Source organism: Chaetura pelagica, unplaced genomic scaffold, assembly GCF_000747805.2.
Source record: "Chaetura pelagica isolate M959 unplaced genomic scaffold, ChaPel_1.0 scaffold153, whole genome shotgun sequence".
NCBI lineage: Eukaryota > Metazoa > Chordata > Aves > Apodiformes > Apodidae > Chaetura > Chaetura pelagica.
In genome coordinates, this window is record NW_009952707.1 from 2168796 (window position 1) to 2189419 (window position 20624).

A 20624-nucleotide genomic window follows, 5' to 3' on the forward strand; every position below is an offset into this window, starting at 1 on the left:
CGGGACTCCCAAGTACTGCAAGAATACAGGTACATTCAAAACACCACAACGAAATAAGTGAAGATAAGGATTTGCTTTAGATGTTTATTAATCCAAGGAGATCTTCCATAATAGAAAAAACAGAGGCTTTAAATTTCCCAGCTCTTCCTTTAGAGTTGCATTATCCCTGAAAATGGAATGGGTAAGCGCAAGTTCTAGGAGGAAGATCAATTTTAAATCTGACATAAGTGTATCACTGAAATTGATATATTGCATCACAAAATGCACTATCACCACCAACAACAATGCCAAATTGTTTTGCAATTTATATAAATACATTTCTTGGAGCAAAGGAAAGCAAAGTTCTAGATCCATTCTTAAAAAAGATGCTCCTTGCTAATCAGTCTAGTGACACATAAAAGCACCCTTGAAGTAAGACTGTATTCTTCACACTAAGATAAAATTCTTCCCTTGACTTGTGACTTGAAAAATATAACTTCCAGAAATGACAATGGCACTAAATAGGTGATTTTTCCCCTAATTATTTTTTTTTAAATCTGCTTTGTGTATAGAACCTTCTCACTGCTGCTCTGTTGTCTCTTCAGCCACAAGGCAGAAGTATCTAATCTGTCCTAAAAGGTTCTCTTAACGTTTTTTGGGGGATGCATAACGTAACGAGATAAGCAGACAGCCAATAAACAGATATTCAGGAATTATTTATGTCAAACTGGGCATTTTTCAAGGTCAAGGAATGCACAGGAAAAGGCATGCTGTAATTATGTCTGTCACCTTTTTCTAAAAAAATAAAACCTTGTCTAGAGATTATCTTGAGGCCGGAGTACACCTGTACGTGCTCATGAGTAACACGTTTAAAAAACCCACCAGTTCTGCTATATGTACTTGGCCAGTCAGCTAAAGATTCAGAAGTACTACTGTGGTTTTCATACCACTACTATAATGGATACTCTGACTCAAGGCTTAATTTTTCAGGCTTTTTCACATCAGGTGCAACATCCATCCTTTTCAGTCCGCAATTTGCTTTTAAAGTATCCCTTTGGTATTCGGCTAGGGCAACGTGGCGTTAATAGTCCTGGCTCAGTCTCTCCCATCAGCACTCTGTGTGCAGGGAATTGTATTTGCCGAAGAAAGGCAAACCAGAGAGGAGTGCCTGGAAAAACCCACTGCACCTGCTCAAAGCAGCGCTAGCGGTTGTGCAACAAATGGAAGGCAAAGCATGGCGCTGGTCAGCTCGTCATGGAAACCCCAAACCACAAGTACCTGCTACTCTGCTGATGCAAAAAACCACACCACACAAACCAATTTTCTGAAGACTGCATTTTGAGTATCATAATATATATATGTGCATTTCATTTTTACAGATATAAACTCAGTTTATTTTTAACCTGTATTTAAATTTTGGAGGCTTACATTAAATTAAGGTAGCTTGTTTAATATCAATTGTAACAGCAGGTGACATTTTTTATATAAAAACAGCCAAAAGAAAAAACAAACAAACATTTGATTTAAAAGACCTGACACCAATGATCTCAAGGGAAGATCAAAAACTATGGATTTTTGCTTTTAGAAAAGAAAAAGGCGGCATTTAAGCCAACCCATTCACAGCATCTCCCTGCTGGCTGCTTCATACAGTGGTTTTGATAGTGGTCCCAGAGGGAACTGTATTTTGCCTCTCTAGCTAAAATACTAGTTACTATAGCAACTTTGAAGGAAGAAAACTGTGGCTTCAAAAATGAAAGATTGGCAACACTTCAAATATACTGTCTGGATCAGGCAGACAACAGCACACACTAATGCTGGGAGTGCAAAAAGAGGGGGAATGAAATGCAAGAGTGGTGCACCTGCACCACCACGTGCTGGAAAAAAGAGTATTTCACAAAATTAGGGGAAAAAATTTATAGACTATAGCCCAGATTAGCCAAATTAAATTATGTTTTTAACAGGTTGCATATATAGATGTTTCATCCACACACTTCAATCTACTCTTAAGAGCAGAACTTCACATCTTATGTACCTGCTTTTGTAAAGGTCATTTTTTCCTCAGTGCTTACAGTACACATTTGTATTCAAATTTTACCTTGTACAGTGAGATCTTTAAGAAAAAGAAAGGACACAGAGGGTGTTGCTATTTTTTCTTTTAGCAGCAATGAAATACCACTAACCCCTTTTTACATAACCGAATTCAAGTCACAACCAGAGGTGACTGCACCACAAAGTCACCAGGTACAAAACTGCTAGTTCATTTTAAATTAATAACCTGAAATTATTTTCCCCAATATATCCCTTATTTTTTATTTTTATTTTTTTATAAACAGCAAACATTTTGCTATTTTTGTACATAGGCTAGCAGGCTTGTTTCAATATGAAAGTGCTAATTCATTTACAGATTTATCAGTTATGTAGTGCTACATTAAGTGTCCAATATTCTACATATGAACAATCTTGATAAATGGAAATGATGAAGATTAAGTAAGGCTATCTGATTACCTTATCTTATTTACATTAAAAGAATAGACACCCAATAGGAAGGGAGAAAAGGGAAATAAACTGGGCAAATACTCATACCGCCACAGGTGTAAAAATCAAGTCTGCCATCTAGTTTGTCCTGTAAATGAGACATTGTAGATAGTCCTGCAGCCCATGCCTATTTTTTTCCTCAGAAAAAAGAAAAGCTGCCTTCATGTCATCCCCTCTTGATTTCCGATTTCCAAGTGTGTCATTTGAAGCTTTAAATTCAGATTCTTCCTATCTTCAAAAAAAACCCCTCTGGTTTGCTTTCCAGTATTAGGTTGCACGATCAGGTCCCACTTCTGGGGCTTTTGTTCAATCTATTTATCAATTAGTTTAGAGTGAGTTGTAGGTAACATGAACCAGTTCTGGAACCACTATTGGGAGGAACACAAGCTCTTCACTACAATCACACAGTAGCAGGAAAAGTGATAATTCAATTCATTCCCGGGGCAGGGCCTCCAAAATTAAATGAAGTTGGCACAACTGGAGCATTGAATTTGTATCCTCCATGCTTTTCAATCATTTTGGATTCTAAAACAAAACAAACAAAACAAAACAGAAGGAAGATATTTTAGTGTGGGTAGGGGAGAAGAGAGATTAAGAATTTGTCACTGACCATTTTGAGTCTCTCAGACATATACAGGTTTAACCTGGCACTACCCAAGAAAGTAATTAGCACCCACAAAGTAGAAATGTACCAGGCCCCACACAACAGATGGATTGATTCTTTATTTAAATTTCTCACTATTGTTATAGACCTGCTTAATTTAATTTATATTTTAAAAAGCCTGCTCTTTAGATTTTGGACATGAGTATGTAATTTTCACATTTCAGAAACAGGACCTCAACGAATGCTGGACTTGCTAAAAGGTGCCCCATTCTTTCTGATTAACATTAATAAACTTTTTGGTCAAATCAGTAACAGAGCACATGTACAAAAAAGGCAGTACACAGACATTAGCTAAATTTTATGTGTTCCTCAATTCAACAAATAAGAATAAATAGCCACTGAAGCACCAGAAACAGACTTTTTAGTATACATGTATTGTGCCCCTTGCCACCAATAATGTACTGTAATTTGGCGAGGAAACTACCACTTTCCATTTTCAATCACATCTTAAGATCTTTGGGCATCTGAGGACCACATATCCACCAGCATAACTAACAGTGATAGTTAAGCTGCCTGGTTTTACTTGCTGCATATTCCATCCTTTGAAGATTACTGCAAGACTGGTTGTTACAAACCCTAATACATGAACAACTGAAAATAAGGTTGGTAAAGAGCAGATAGAAATGTGTATTTCTCTACCTTTACTACCATCTAGATAATGCAGAAGAAGGTTTATATTATTCCCAGCTTAAGATAACAATGCTTATTAGTGTCTTACTTCCAATCTAAGAGCTTTCTCCTACCTCAAAATAATTGGAAACTCTCTCTTTTTGGGAATACAGGACAACTTTTAGTATCAAAGGCATCTGTGTTTTGTCTGTTTCTTTGGAAACAGGCCAGGAAAACGTCCCCATGTGTGGTAGGTAGCCTAAATGGAGTATGCAAGAATTCCCTGTAAGGATCTGGTTGCCTCAGTAAAACTTCAAAACCTGAATCTAAGTTGCTCTATGAATAAGCAGCTGAAAAAAACACCTCACAGAACATTCTTCTCATAAAAAGCTCCAGTGGGGTATAATCTCATCAGTATAATGTCCAGTGCTTGACATGCGTCACAGTGAAACAGTATTTTGTTCCCATTTTAAAAAGTGGACCATTCTGGACAGACACTTACAAGCTTTGTAAGGTAATTTAGGCTGTTTTCTAACAAAAGCTACTTATAAAATGAACATCCTTACTACCAATCTTTTTATTTAGAATTTTGGGTACTTCTGTTTTGAAACATCTTGTAATAATTGCTGAATATGATGCAGGATACGAGACTGGACTGATAAATCAAAGTTCAGCCTTGACTTTAGAAAGTGATGTGTTTAGGATTACCCTTAAACACCTAGGAAAATTTGCAAAAAAACCTAAAACTGAGGATCTGCCTACTTCCTATATTTTAAAATTTGTATTATGTGTTGCTATTCTTCAATCTAAAATATTTAATATGCTTAATAATGTAGCTTTAAAGATGGATACTGCTTTGGTAATTTGGTATTTTCCCACCCCTAGTATCACTGTCTATCCCAGCTGGACTAGGTCACATGGGGAAATAATTTGTCAGCCACTTAATGTGTTTGTTACCATAGAGTTCATTCACCTTCAGGTAATCAACTGTTTTCAGGTTAAAGCAATTATGACAAATATGATTTACTTGGTCACTTCATTAAGTTGTTTCTATCATTTCTTACACCTGGGATATGCCATCAATTTTGTGCATTAAGGCTCTGTGACCTGACAACCTTAAAATGAGTTCAAACATTGCTGGAGTGTAAAACAACCCTGCCTTGATGAAGATGTTATCAAGCTTGATTTATAGGTATTTTCTGTATTATGCTTTTTAAAACACAAACAGCATCCAAACAGTGAAAGAAGCAATTAATAGTATAAAGGAAGAAAAATACCATGTGCTGCCCGTCTCTGATCTGCCAGAGTTGCTATGTCTTGCAATTGTTTTCTTTGTTCTTCATTAAGACCCTGTGTCAAGGTTTGGTACCACACAGGGTTACGATTCTGAATTGCTGCACAAGAAAGGAAACACAAGCCAAAGGAAAGTGTTCATTAAAACATTACCTAACATAAACCTTACTAATTCACTGCTGTTTGAAATCAGAATAACATTCTGCTAGGGTTACATAATTTAAGACACGTAAAAGCACTAATGCAGCCTATGATGTCTTCTACCATATATTGATTCAAGCTCTGAAAGCTTAATGTTGGCTTCCCCTTTCCAAATAAAGAACTTGTTCAAAGCACATACTGAAAAGCCTGCTTGGAAGCTTTCCAAAGGTTCTAGTTGATGGTGTACACTAGTGTATGGCATACACTAAATTTACAATATAACTTGTTGGCTAGGAAATGAAATAAAGTTACTTACTCTGAAAAATTGTTTTAAATATCTGATATTCATCAATAGGGTTGTCTTCATCATCAATAATTGTGGAATAGCCTTCCAAAGCAGTCTCTTCAGCATCATCTTCTTCCCAGTCTTCATCATCTCCATCTTCACCTGCCTGTTTTGCTAGAATTTCTAGATATTCTTGACCATCTTCATCTATGTCATCTTCATCACTCCCCAATTCCTCTGAGTTAAATATTACACACACACAAAATATTATCTCAAGAACATTAAAAACAACACTTTAGGTAGGTGATTATGCAAAACAAGCAATGCAACTGATAACAGTATAGTGCAGACTAGAAAGGGGGAAGCCCTTTAACTCCTCTCCTAGTGCTATGGTCTCGTCCCCCCAGACACTCTTCCCTCACACCAACTGTGTAAAGGCAAATTTCATTTTCACAAAAATACATATATAATAAAACATATATACAATAGTTTGGAACAGCACTTGGCAAAACTTTCAACTTAGCAAAGAATACTTGTGCTCCAAAGAAAGTTTGAAATAATGTGATAAAAACACTTTAAAAGACACATTCAAAGGAGCTGTTGAAAAGAATGCTTAATAAATACAAAATGTAGTAGCATGAATGACATATAGTGAATTCTGGACTCTAGACAATTGTCAACAGCAGAGATCAAAAAGAAACTGGGTTTTAAGTAGACAGATGAAAACCAAGAGATACTCCTTTGAGTGTGGAAAACTATTCCAAATAATCACTCACAAAAACATGAGAGTGATGATGGAAAGAAAATTGGGAACAAGAACTAAAAGCTTAGGCAGAGTATAGTGAAAGGAGGAAGTACAGGGAAAGCTGTTGGTAATTCTGAACTTCACATAAAGATGGCAAAAGATGTGAAAAAAAGTTTGTGAAATGTCTGTATGAAGAAGCATCTAGAAAGGCTGATGAAATTGAGATTACATCAGTCCAGGGGAAAGAAAAAAAAACAAACAAAAAATCACAAGAACTCATTCTCAAGACACAGCTAAACCACCAGCAGCTGATGGGGCCATTTTTAATATTGTTAGTCCAAACTGTACAATGGATTAGAAGGATTCCTGGAAACTCCTTCTAGTGACACTTATCCCTCACTCAAATGGGAAACGCCCTAGAAATAATTATTTTCAGCAATGAGAGCATCCACACACAAAAGCTAGCTTGATGTGACTTCAAAGAGACTCAGCCTAGGAAGTTATTTTAAGAGGGACTGGATACTAAGTCAGACATACTTGAAACTTGTTAAAAGATGTCCAGTACTGTACCACAGCTTTTGATGTTTGGAATTAGGGCACACTTCAGAGTTCCACACTGGAACTAGGATTTTCCAACAGAAAAAAGGTAAAATACAAAGCAACAGCAATATTTCAGTTTCCATACCTGTTTCCTCATCTTCTTCAGCTTCATCATCATCATCGCTGTCATTTTCATGCTCCGCATGACAGGCATATGCTCTTTTCAATCCATTAAATAAAAGGATAAAAGCTGGCAGGATCTGGCCAGCAACTTGATTTAAAACCTGTGGTATTTGCTCCAGATCAATAAGAGCACACAAGCCAAGCACACACATCTTTCTGTCGTGCAGTCTAGAAAACAGAAGAATTCAAAAGTTGCCAGTTTTGTTCCAATTCACAAGCAGGTAACAGAGGTTTAACACGGAGAAAAAGCAGAAACACTTACCCCAAGAAACAGTCCACATCATTAAGCCACTGTGTTATGAAGTGATTAGTGACAGGCTCCACATTATTGGGGAAACGAAGGTTTTCCAATGTATTTAGTAGTAAGTGAGGATTGTAATACAAAGCAGCTATGGCAACCTGGAGGCACATTGTTCGCAGTTCACTTGTTTTCACTTCTCTTGTCAATCTTTCCAACGCAGCTTCCACAAACAAGGGTATGCACTGAAGAGTGAGAAACATTACACAGTGATCACAAATTTTGTAGTTCTGTATTTCATACCAAAATTGAGAAATGGCATAAAGCCAGTCTGGCACCTAAATACAGAAGGCATAAAATGGGAACCATTTTTAATTGCCAGCATAAGTCATATATGAAGATGAAATAAAAAGGTGAAAAGATTTTTATCTACTTTGAGCATAGGGGTTTTGTGACATCATGCACAGTAGGTATAACTCCTTGTTCTATAATCTTATGATTTAAAAATATCAAAATAGAGGAAATGTGTACACAAGGAAGTCCAGAAATATCAATTTTGTTTTTTTTAATATCCGCAAAGTCAAGAGATATTACTGACATCTCAAGAAAAACAGCTATTCAAAGTAGTTGTCTCATTGCAGATGTCACACTTTCCTGTCAATAAATTAAAAACTGAAGTTTCCAGGAACCATATCCCCAATTATTAATAAGCATACAAAAATTATTTAAACAGCTGTTATAAAGTGCTTGCTATATGCACAGCAGAAACACACAAATTCATCTCTCAAATTCCAGCTACCATAGGTGCATAATGAAGTCTGTGGTTCCTCTATGACATTAATTGGGACTCCAGGAACTTAATTTTCATTCTTATTTACTTCAAGGCTATTAACAAGACAGAGTGAATAATTTAAATGAAATATTCACTAGAATTAACTTAGAATATAACTAAATGACTTTCAGAACCAAGATGCTCCTAAAACGGTACCCTTTCAGATTCACAAAAACACAAGTTTTATAGTGTCTTAAACTCTGGAGACAAAGTGTGCAATAACTATCCCTGCAGGGCTGTTAATTGAGTAACACTGAAGTAGAAGTCAGGATTAGTCACACTGCACAGACTTCTCAGAACTCATGTTAATACATAACCAATTCACATTTGAAAATAAGCTTTTAAATATTAGTTATAGCAACTAAAGTTGTTACCAACCTGATCAATGCCACGTCCTTTACACTGAAGAATAATTACTTCTAACAGCTTTGCTGCATGACATTCTGCATCTTCTCCAGCAACTCCTGTGAGGACCTGAAAAATAACAATTACTGTTGGTCACTTCAAGAATTATTTTCCATATACTGCTTTGCATCGAAAAGCTGATATCAGTGTCCCCACTCCATTACAATCCAAGCAAAAACATCCATCAGTGAAGCAGCCAAATCTACAGCAATGGCTCAGTATCACAACTAAAGACTGAAACATTGGTGAATGTGGGTAAAACTAATACAAGAGTACAAATAACTCCATGGATGCAGAGCAATAACAGTGACTTTATAACCATAAACTGCAATTTTCAAAGGTTTATTTCCATATACAAAGCAAAAAAAATTCATAGGCATTCATGTACTGAATTTTGGGATATGCAGTGAGAAAGATTCACTGTGCTAAGCTAATAAAACACCAATTACTATGAGGTTATAGTTTTCTTTTTACATATCTATAAAATATTCAAGTATTTACAATCAGCCTCATCAGCCTGGTTGCAACTTGTTTTCAAATAGAGGTTGGCAAGAAATATTCACTATAATATTTAAACATCTTCAAAAGAACTAGTCAAGAAATACCACAGATAGGGCAGCTTAGAGTTCACCATAGTTCTTCTATTGATACAACATACAATACCCAGAAGTGGAAAACTGAGATCACCACACATTACTCTTAAGAGATTATAAAACATTGACACCACCTTATAAAGGAGTATTTATTTCCTCACACAGGGCTAACATTCTGGAAAGCTTGGTATTCTACATATTGACTGGATAAAGAAAGCCTGGTTGACAGCTACCTCTAAGATACAGGAACCGAGAAGCTAAGTTAAAGAGAGAAACACTGCCTAGAAGTGACTGGACTGAGTGAGAACTGCATTCTGCTCCCAGCTTTCATCACTGGCTTGGCATGAAGTTGGCAAAATAACTATTCCTATCCCTCTACTTTCCACCCATACTCTACTGGTTTTAGGTAACAGATTTAAGACCTTCAGTGTACCTATGGTTATGTGGTAACCTCACTTAGCCATGGTGAGGCTACAAATCTCAGGAAAAAAGAAACCATCTACCATTTGCAATGTAGTTATGTGTGGTTTGCATGCCTGCGTGCACCCGTGCACAAGACCTGGATCATTTAATCTGCTTTTGTTGTGTACCATTTAATTTTACCTTTTAGCAAAAGGGTGTATCTGAAATTTTAGGTGACCTTTAAATTTCTCCGCAATAATTTGTGGAATCACAGAGGACATTAAATAGCATCATGCTTTAAGAGCAGACATCAAAATTCTGCAGTTTCAGTCTGCTGTTCTGGAAAAAAGTACTCAGTTTAACAGTGAATTACTTCAGAGATCACAGGTTTTGTGATCACCAAGGAGGCTGCTTACCTTCTTGCACATGCTGTAGATCATTTCAAGATACTTTGTGTCTGACAGAAGCGTATCTGTATCAACAGTAACATAATTATGCAAGAGAGGCATCATGTCTGTATTAAAAGAAGAATGACCACAGTTAGATACTGTTTGCATGTTTTATTAGACAACCTGTTAAAATCAGGTTGAATTCTATGTATTAATAAGTTAATTACAGTTCTTACTTAATGTTTGTCAATATAAACAAGCATCTAGTCATAGACGCCTTAGCAAAACAAGTCTGGTTGCAGCAACAGTAGAATAAAACACTTAAAGCATAACCTCATTAAAGTGGTCTCCTAACATTTCAATCAAGACAGAATTCACTATATGGTTGAAATTATATGTATGAAACCAACTGGCTTTCTGATTGATTTTTGTTACTTACCAGTAAAATAATCAACCTGCTGAAAGACTTCAAAAACAAGAGGAAGAAGCTGCCACATCTGTGCAGAAACTTGCTGACAGGTCAGACTATGAGCCAAGGAAAAGATCTCCTCATAGAACTCTAAAACAAACAGAATCTAGGTAAATTTAATGTCAATCCTATAAACTTAAAAAAATAAGCCAACAAAAGTACAGATACCTAATACATGTTGCTGCAAAACTGTTCCAATGACTTGCAAACAGATCCCTTCCAGCTGCTGGGTAATCTGGAAAAAAAAAAAAAAAAAAAGGGAGATTTATGACTTTTTTCAATACTTTGGAGTTGAAATTAAACACGTTTTAAAATAAAATTACTAAAAGCAGATTCTATTTATACAATATAATCTTCTAAAAACAATTTAAAATTGCTCACATTCGACAGCATCACATGTGTAAAAGTAGAACTCCTAGCTAAGGATATGTAAGACAGCTTTTAATACAAGGCATTTTTGAAACATTCTATTGGAATAACCTCATGATAGAGTATCCTTTAAAAAGAAAAGCCTGACTGTAACTCTATGCAACAGTTCAGTCCCATCAAAACACAGTAAGTAAATGTAATATATCAAATGGGTAAGCAACGTAAGTTGCTGGAAGCATTATGTGTTCCAGAAAAGTAACGTCACAACAAACAAAATAAACAAGTAAATACTAAACCACTTCCCATCCTAGCTCAGGATGTTCATATGGTAGGTGGACAATCAGTCTAAATGCTGGTCTACAGATTCAGATACTTTTCCCTATTAGATTTTTTTAGTCCATGGAACAGGTAGCAAATCAGTCATTAACCTGCTTAGGGCACACACCCTGCACTGAGACAAATGAGGTTGAGTTTCTGGTCTTAGCTAGACAGACCAGGATTTGAAACTAACTGGTTAAATACCTTATTTCCTCACACTGGTCACCCTGTGTGAGATGTCTCTAAATAGAAATGTTTACTGATCAATGTTTACATGTGAGTTCCTCAGGATTAGCATCCTGCTACACAAACTTTTCATTTAGATAGCAAGAATTTGCTGACACTAAACAGTACATGAAGAAAACAACAACAGTACTGAGCATTTCTACCAAGTAAATGAGCCAAACTGGTCCTTACATCACTGCATGGCAGCAGTGGATTCCAACCTTGGGCATTTGAAATTTGTGTTATACTGCTTCCTTATCAGAGCCCTGAGATTACAATTTATCTGTTCAAGCACTAAAAAACTCTCATTTATTTTTCAGAAAACAGTATCTGACTTAGTCAAGAAGGATTTTAATCAGCAACAGCATCTTTTGAACGAGTTGTACTCTGGACAGAAGTTAGTGCATTCAAACTAAGTAACAAAAACTGTCATCACACTGCAGAATTCTACTGTGCAGATTAGGCAGGTAAAAATAAATAAAATCAATAAACACAGCTACAACAGCTGTATTTACAGACATTGATTTTTTTTTGCAGAGAGCAAATTAAGTCAGCAGAGTTGATGTTCAAAGCTAACAAGTTTTATCTGTTTTCTTTGAAGGGCAGACCTCATCAAATCAGATGGGTTTTTCCAGCTGAGCTGACACAAGTTCCATCTGTTAGAGACAAGTTGCTTCCACCTATTTGAACAAGAACGTGGATTCTTATGGAAAACACTGTGGCAACACTTATGCTCTATTACTCCACCTATTGTGTTAGAAATGTGACCTACTCTGTTACAACTTTGTTGCATGGGAAGTACTTCACTGTTTTCTGTTTTAAGGTATTTTTGGCTGAAAGGACAAGTTTTTCAGGAAAAAATGTCAGGAACACTGCAACTACAAAAGACTTTCAGTGTCTTAGACAATACATAGTAGCTTTGTAGTAATTTTTACTTACTTCCTTGTGATCTTCAACTACACTAAGAAGTGTATCAATGGTATTCAAGATTCCCATTGCTGTCACTGCTTTGTCATCACTGCCCTCTTCATCCGGTCCAGTCTGAATGACCTGGTTAAATGTCATTGCCTGTGTGCAACAGCAAAACAATGCATAAATATGTCATTTAATGAGGACATGCTTGGAGATGAAGAACAATTGTGCAAATCTGGTATTCTACAAAATTTTAAGGATGACTTCTGCTAAGAAAACATGAATATTAGAATGTGACCATTCCATTTCAGAGTTTGTTTTCAAGATTGATAAAATATTTGAATATTAAGTCATTTAAGCAGTCATCCTTTATCCATTCATCAATAAAGATATATAAATGACATTACTTTCCATGCAAAATAATACATTTTCTACAACTAAGTTTTTCTGACACAAGGTTTAACTGGCAGCTAAAGCAGACTGGATCACTTTGCAGGCATTCCCAGAGAGGACATGCAAACAATTCAGTTCTAACTCCAAAGCAATGTCCTTATCATAAGGACGCACAAAGCTTATCTCAGCTTTTGAAACCACTAGTACAACTTGCAATATGCGGCCATTCAAGCTCTGAACTGCAGATTCAACTTTATTTTCTCATTGCATAAAACATTATTTTCACACCAAATTTTCAATTAAAAATCTGCTCTTTCATTCCCAATTTAAAAACAGAAAACACCTAAGTCACATTATAGAGACTACCTAAAATGTGCTATTAAAAATCATTATTAACACTATCAGAAGAAAAAACATACAATTTCTTAAACACCTCTTGATTAATAATCATTCTTAAGAAATTTCCATTTAGTTCAAGTTATGAAGGCACTTTTGAGAAGAAACTGTCTCTATGTAGAAAAAAACAATTATGTATCAATGTACTTAAGCTGACCAGAGTAACAACAGCTACTGATTGATGGACAACTCTCTTAATTTAAAATACCAGTCTTCTGCATATTAAACATCTTCCTAAGTCACCAGAAATTCTTACCAAATGCTGTGTCATTTCTACTGCAATTGGGGTAACTTCTTCACTATATTCACAGATCATCTTCTGAATCACATTAGTAAGATCATCATTTTCAGTCTCTCTTATAATATGAAGTAAAGCTTGCATTACAGGTCTGATGAATGGAGTAATATATTCTTTAGCTGAAACACAAGTGAAAAGATTTCAGTCTGCATTCTTACAAAACTACAGTATACAAAAGTCTCTATATATTTTATTACTCTTCAGTGCTTCAGCATTCATCTGCCAAAACCATAGGTAGTACACATAATTATAGCAATACTAACACTCAAAACAATTTTTTAAATAAAAATGTATACCAAGAGGATCACAACTGATATATGAAAACCAGAGTTCTACAGCCTTTATGGAATGCAAGATGACTTATCAATGCAAATTTTAATTGAACAGGAATGGGTACATACACAATCAGCCCAGGTTTGTAGCCTATATGCCAGCTTCGAGAATGCTAAGCAACATAAAGCCCGCCAGGATAAAGAGAACTTGAAAAAAAACAAAACACCCTGAATTTCACCATAAAGGAACATATGCTGAGATAGTTATGCTCATAGTGCCACCCTATTTCTGATTCAGTGAATAGGTGTTGGAAAACTGGATTGTACCATTAAAATTGTGGTAATTTTATTTATCAAAAATATACAAATTTCCAGCTGAAAAAATACAATTAATATTACAAATTACAATTGCAAGAAGTAAGTTAACATCAGGAAAGAAAAGAACCAGTCTTCCTGAACATCATAATATTAATGCTTATTCCCTTCAAAGCTTGCTGGAGCTTTAAGAAAAGAGGGCTACCTTTCTCTTGGTTACTGATCAGAACTTGAAGTGCTATTGCAGCTTCCACTTTCACAGGCATTTCCCTGTCATCTATCAGACACCGTCTTGTGAGTTCTAAAGCTGTCTGGAGGTTCTGGTCACTCTTAAATTTGACTTCACAAAAATAATGAAGAACCCAACAAGCCTGAAAAAAAGACATTCAACAAATTCAGTTACAAGACTCACCAACAGGATTATCAACTACTCGTATACACACAACCTACAGAAATTATTAAATATGAAGTAAAACTACTGCTGAATAGAGACTGTAAACTTTTTAAAGTATTAAGATGTTTGAGAGAGTGGAGGCTGGCCAGTGGGAGGCTTGTCTTTCAGACGTCACTAGACCAGTACTATGATCTCAAGTTCATCTTTGGCCACAGGTTTTGTGTGAGCAGTACAGTCTAAATGCAAAACACAAACAGACTGTACCACCAGACACAGATGGAAAACTATGCACACAATTCTGCAGCCATTTCGAAAATGCACAGTAGCCATCTATAATCACATACAAAGATGTATACTAAACTCTTAGAATATTCCTGAATTTTTCAGTTGGAACAAGATGGTGTATCTTAACAGTAAATCAGCCACTTTCTTACCCGTGCTCTCATGTAACCCAGCTCACTACTGAAGAGAGGGAACACATGATTCTGTAACATATATTCCATCTGATCTTTATATATCTTCTTCTGTCAGAATACAAATAGAAACATCAGTTTAAAACTTTATATAAAAATGCATTTCTAATCCAGTAAAAAGTCACATTTAAAAGTGTGAACCATGTAACAAAATCCTCAGACTTTTAACTTCCCCTGTTATTAAAGTCCATTAAACAACAATGAAATCCCATATTAGTAATTACATTTGGATCCTTACACTTTCATAATCTCCAGTCAAAATAGTGACATTTTTTCCTGACATTTTTTTGCTTGGCAGTGCATTATCAAAAGCATTGGCATTGGTATCAAAAGCAAAAGTGGTCAGAGAAACTTCTCAGAGCTATGGTCCAAAAACAAGTCCATGCCTTGCATATTTTTCACTACCATAATAACTAAGCAAGGTTGTTAATTTCAGTTTCTTTTCACTCTTATATACACAGAAAAATAATCCTCTCACTAGATGGATTTTTTTTCCTTCCTTCCAGGCAGTGATTCAGAAACATGTAAACTCCAAGTGTTGTTCTCATTTCTTCTAAGACACTTTATGTGAAATAAACGAAAGGAGGGAAATAAAAATGAACCCAAAGAAAGGCCAGTTTTGTTATGCTTGCTTACTTTTAGGAGAATTTCAGCCAAAGAACCGATCATATGTAAAGCACCATCCTTCTTACGAGGGTCAGCATTTGGCTCCGTAAGGATCTGATAACAAAAGCCCATTGTCTTCTGCAAGACCTAGATCACATGTAAAGTTAGTCAAAACACTTCAATCATCTCAGGAACCATTATCAGTGCTCTGAAATGCTTAAATTTCTAATAATCTGCTCCTGGAGGTAAGTCTGGAATTTAGATGTTTTATGCCCTACGTGAAGTGGCAAATACAAAAATCACCAATGGAGCAGTGGAAAATAAACCTGAGAGAAATTACACATTTTTGTGTACCATGATATGAAACTTTTAGTAGTAATAGTTCTTTCAGCACATGGAGACATTATCAACTAAATCTAGCTAACATTCTATTCAAGTAAAGTCCTTGAATAGCTTACCTCTTTCCTTTTACTACATGATGTAAACAGCAATGTCTGAGCAGCAGTTGTTGGAGAAATGAAGTCTTCAAACACATCTATTAAGTAAACATGTATCAGACATTAATTTTTGTCTATTACTGCAGTTCATGATCTTAATGCAATCTAATGATTTAATACAAAAGAGCAACATTTTTTTTGCACACATAGTTAATCATGCTTTCTTACTATCCGTATTTTAAAACTAAACAGCAGTAACACATGGTTGGAAATTCCCAATACGTGTGTTTCGTCTGGCTCTACATAACTAATACAAAATTGTAGTCTTCCTTATTTTTCTGCTAAGTGTTGTGTAACAGTACAAGCAGACACAGCCGTCAGTTTTTGGCTGTACAGGCAAACACACAACTGATTATGAGTTAAAAATGCTCAGTCTTTTATTGCTCTGCAGAAGAGCATAACCAGAAACTTGCATAAAACTTGTTTACAGGTCTGCCTCTGACCTGAGGGATAAGAAACTCCCAAACTCATCAAGTTTCCTTGTTCTATCCATCCTAGTGGAGGGAAAAGTCAGTTCAGGAAGTCTGAAGTATATTCTTGCCTCCCCAGCCTGAAAGGACTGCATAGACTTAACATAAAATCCAACAACAAAGCAGCAAGGCATAGGAGGTGAAATTAGCCAAGTCTGGAATGCTGGGCTTACTTCATTGTATTTCCTTTATCATTCTGGTAAATCTGCTCTGAGCTGTGCCATGTGTGAAATTTGTTAAGATCACAAAAAATCAAGGGCCTTGAAATGTTATCTCTTTAAAAGCATAAAATTTTAATAACATTAAACTTATGCAATTATTGTCAGCAAGACCTAGACTGTTTGACTTATAACAAAAACTTTCTGTCTAAATTAGCTACTTATTCAAGTGCAGAAACACCAGTGCCATTGTTGACTATGATATGTTACTTGTCATTTCCACCAGTATATCCAAAAGTTAACTGTGTTATATTATTTGGATAACACAAATGTTTCTTTTTTTTCCTTCAAAAATTCAGTAATTTCTATTTTCACACAAAACAAAAAATCCCACCCTTGTGTGAAGCTGTATTTTAACGAGTAGATTTCAAATTCTCACCAAATTTCATGCGAATATATTCATAGGGATCTTCTTGCCAAAGCTCTTCATCAGCATCTGTATAGCACATCAATGGAAAAATAACATCTTGGATGATTCCCTGCAATAATAAAAACAGTTGAAACAGGCTAGCACTACTAAATCCATCTCTGTATTGTGTTCTGTATTTCAGTTTTTTGTCCATCCTGCCACTTCTTATATAAAAGTTACATTCTAAAACTACTTGGACACAGTGGATTTTCTGTGCTACCTTTCAAAAAATCCACCATTTAAAGCTGAGCTACAATACAGCTCCAGATATTAGATTTGCTTTGGATAATGGTATATGGAGATTCAATGCCATAAATTCAGTAGTTACCACCATCTCCAAATGTGTTGTGTTGCTTTGTGACATTGTAATCCTTAAGATATTAAAGCACAAAGGACTAAGAGGAAAAGAAGGCAACTATCTAGCTTTGTTCACCTATCTAGGCTTCATCAAACAGGCTTCAACTCCTTGCACCAGCAATTCATACCAGAGGTCCCTTAAACTTGAATTCTAGCAAGGCTAGAAACACTGTACAAAAGATTAATATACTACTGAGTCATCTAAATATTAAAACCCAAAAATGTTTACTTGAATATGAGGTTTCAGATTCTTCCAGGTGACTGCATGTGACACTCCTTGATTGATGTAATTCAGTGTTTGCTGCAGAACTCTAGGAGCCATGTACTGCTTTTCCTTGTATTGATACAACACCTTCAGCAACACCTAGAAAAATCAGATCTCATCAATAGCTTATACTGAGCATGAACCACTTTCACCAGAATTATTCTACCCTCCCTCACAAGCTACACAGGGCCCCTCTAAAACCAACCAAAAAAAAACCCCTGGTTATCCATTAGACAAAAGTGGGTATTCACTAATCATTCTACTAAATATCATTGTTAATTTTATGAGGTAATTTACCACTCATATCATGGGCTGCACATCTTTTAAAAACACACTCCTTTAATAAGACAAAACATACATGGTAGTTCATCAACATAGCCCAAGGGACCTTTCTCTCTGAGGTTTATTATTCCACCTTGCCACTCTTTGGGGACAGAAATTAATGCTCAAACACTGGACTGGTAAAATACTCTACAATCACACATACAACTGATTCTTGCCTAAGCACAGCCTTACAGCTGTGACACATTATGAAGAATATATGTATGCAAAAAGATTGACAAATCAGCCTCCCCCTCTGGCTTTCTGGCCTCAGTTCTCCTCATCATGTCACAATTCAGAACTATTCACAGACATTTACATTTATTAAAATCCAAGGTTCTCCACAAAGAAGGACATGAAATGGACATTACTAGTAATTAAATTCTAACTCATGGGAAAGTTTGGGAGCTTCCTTGTCTCACAACCCTGGACAGTAGGAACACTGCACCTTCAAGAGCAGTAGCACCAATCAGAGAGAAACGAGAAATCCCATTTCCAGGTTTCATTTATTTCTTAAAAAAAAACAGTGTTTAAAAAAATCCCGAACTGAAAAGATATCTATCAATCTGCAATATCACCAAGAAAACATTTTGGGAAAATGAGACTAATTTTGAAATGCAATTCCATTGATAACATCTATTATACAAGCACTGAAGCACTTCTCCCACAGGACATGCCTTGCACTTGAGTTTAAAGAGGATGCATTAATTCACCATGAAATTCATAGCTTTACAAACTGTTTTATGCTCTAGAGGCATTACCAGTCTTGAAAGTTTAACTGCTCATGTTTAAAAGCCTCCTGGACTTAATGAAATTACTGGTTGCTACCCTCGTTTCAGTACAAGGCTTTGGTGGCATTAGACATTGACTTAGGATAGGAAAGCAGAGCAAATGTTCAGACTTGCAGATGTTTTGAGGATTATCAAAGAATGTATATGCCAATATTCCTTTTCAGGCTCTTGTAAACTAGCCAAAAGAGAAAATAATTCTCTGCAAAAACAATACCTTAAATGACAGATATTTGTAACTTCCAGAATCACTAAAATGCGAGTACATGGTAAGACTAACATGCTTCTTGAACAATTAAGAATATTAACCATTAAAAATATTAATAAAATACTAATAATTAAAACCCCAATATTAATAATTAATCATTGAAAAGTTACTTCCTTGATGGTATGTCTTAAATACAGTCTTTCCAGAAGCAACTGGGAAACTCATCAAGACGAGGAATTGTGGTTTTGCAGAGGATATGGCATTCTAAAGATTGGCTTCCTTTATAAATTTCAATACAAACAACAAAGAAATTACTATTACCATATTAATATCATATACTGAACTTTTACAATGCATGGATCTGAGACAGTCTCCATGGCCTGAGTCTTACCATGGTGGCAGCTCAGGAAAATTTAAAAAAATATAAGAGGGGCTCTTTGTTCTAGGCAAAAGTAGTAATCCTGGGTCTTCAGCAAACTAGAACCTAACACAGTAATACAATCCTCTTCTCTGTGGAAAGGCTTATGTAAGAAGGTCCAGTTTGGTGACGTATTTCAATTTTAGAAGGATCTGAAGTGTCTTTCTTTTTTCTGGGAGACGTTCTTCATTGTACTAGGGCAGCACACAGAAATGCCTAAATGAATCAACAGTCAATGAGAGGATGGGGGATAAACAGTCTTTGCAGCCACACTACTTGAGACTGCTTTGGTCCTCTCTTTTCACAAATCTAAGCAGACACCTCCTATAATTCAGATGCAATAAGGAAAGAAATCTAAAATATTAAGAAAAGCCTCAAGAATCGCAGTGAGGAAGGGCAGAATGTGGGATAGAGACTCCAGAGCAAATAAAATTCTGCAACTGTGCCAAGGAACAACTAGGCAGGATTGTTCAATGAGGGCTTACTTCTGGCTCATCAGGTCTTTCAAAATGAGAAATAACTTAAACAAAACAGCTGCTGGATAAGAATCAGGGTACTTCAGCTAGGCAGCTCAGTCTGTTTTGGCCAAGCTTAACAGTTTAGCTATAACGCTGAATGTACTGGACTATTTTTTTCTGGTTGGTGACATGCACATGACAAAAAAATATAGACTAGATAAAAAGAATAATCACTGAGAAGTATGAGAATAGTATTAGCAGTGTGTTTCAAACTGACACCTGAACAACCTATAATTCCATACTATATATTTATGTATTGCTCCTTTAGTGAAAGGGTTTGTACACTCTGGAGAGTAAAGAGAATGCAGTCAAGTATATTATCAGACCTTTTTTTTGTACACATTTCCAATTTTTGTAAAGAAATTAATCCTTAAAAAAAATTTCCTTAACATTTATCTCAAGGATTCAATTTATTGAGCATGCATCGAAGATTTATCCTCCACGCAGAAACAGAGGATGACACCTTACAAATTATCAGTATTTCTATACAATGAAGGAAGAAGGTATAGGAAGAAACTGCAAGTACTTTTAAAGTCTTTGCTTTTTAGCAATTTTCTTTAAAGACTTGAATTCTTGCAGTTTCCTGGATGCAGTAACAGTTTGGTTCCAATTCAATTAAAATAAAATGTAAATAAAACCACAAAGTATCTTGTTGAAAAGTTTATATGTATCTTTTCAAAGATTTCTTTTGCTCATACATTTTTTTGCCAGGGCTTCATTTTACCTTTGAAGTGCAAAGCAACAGTAAGGTATTAAAGAAAGTTTAATCTGTCTGATGCTATTTACAGTTATGAGCATCTCAGAAGATGATATCAACTGTCTGAGTAGAGTGCTGGGATGTATTTCCTAACACTCAATGTGACAAATGTTCTCTTCCCAAA

The 20624-nt window shown here is 35.7% G+C and overlaps 1 protein-coding gene across 1 annotated transcript in view; it reads right to left on the reverse strand.

Moving 5' to 3' along the window:
* Positions 1 to 1299: 1299 nt before the first annotated feature.
* The window catches only part of IPO7 (importin 7), a 36359-nt gene continuing 17034 nt past the window's right edge, over positions 1300 to 20624 (reverse strand). Inside the window, exons 10-26 of the mRNA XM_009994269.1 lie at positions 17455 to 17589; positions 16839 to 16938; positions 15733 to 15809; positions 15305 to 15421; positions 14630 to 14719; positions 14007 to 14172; positions 13173 to 13333; positions 12155 to 12283; positions 10472 to 10538; positions 10274 to 10393; positions 9862 to 9959; positions 8424 to 8519; positions 7238 to 7458; positions 6938 to 7143; positions 5538 to 5744; positions 5065 to 5181; positions 1300 to 3039 (exon numbers count right to left, since the gene is read on the reverse strand). Coding sequence (XP_009992571.1) covers positions 2942 to 3039; positions 5065 to 5181; positions 5538 to 5744; positions 6938 to 7143; positions 7238 to 7458; positions 8424 to 8519; positions 9862 to 9959; positions 10274 to 10393; positions 10472 to 10538; positions 12155 to 12283; positions 13173 to 13333; positions 14007 to 14172; positions 14630 to 14719; positions 15305 to 15421; positions 15733 to 15809; positions 16839 to 16938; positions 17455 to 17589 — 2205 coding nt within the window. The 3' untranslated portion in view covers positions 1300 to 2941. The remainder of the gene's footprint in view (positions 3040 to 5064; positions 5182 to 5537; positions 5745 to 6937; positions 7144 to 7237; positions 7459 to 8423; positions 8520 to 9861; positions 9960 to 10273; positions 10394 to 10471; positions 10539 to 12154; positions 12284 to 13172; positions 13334 to 14006; positions 14173 to 14629; positions 14720 to 15304; positions 15422 to 15732; positions 15810 to 16838; positions 16939 to 17454; positions 17590 to 20624) is intronic.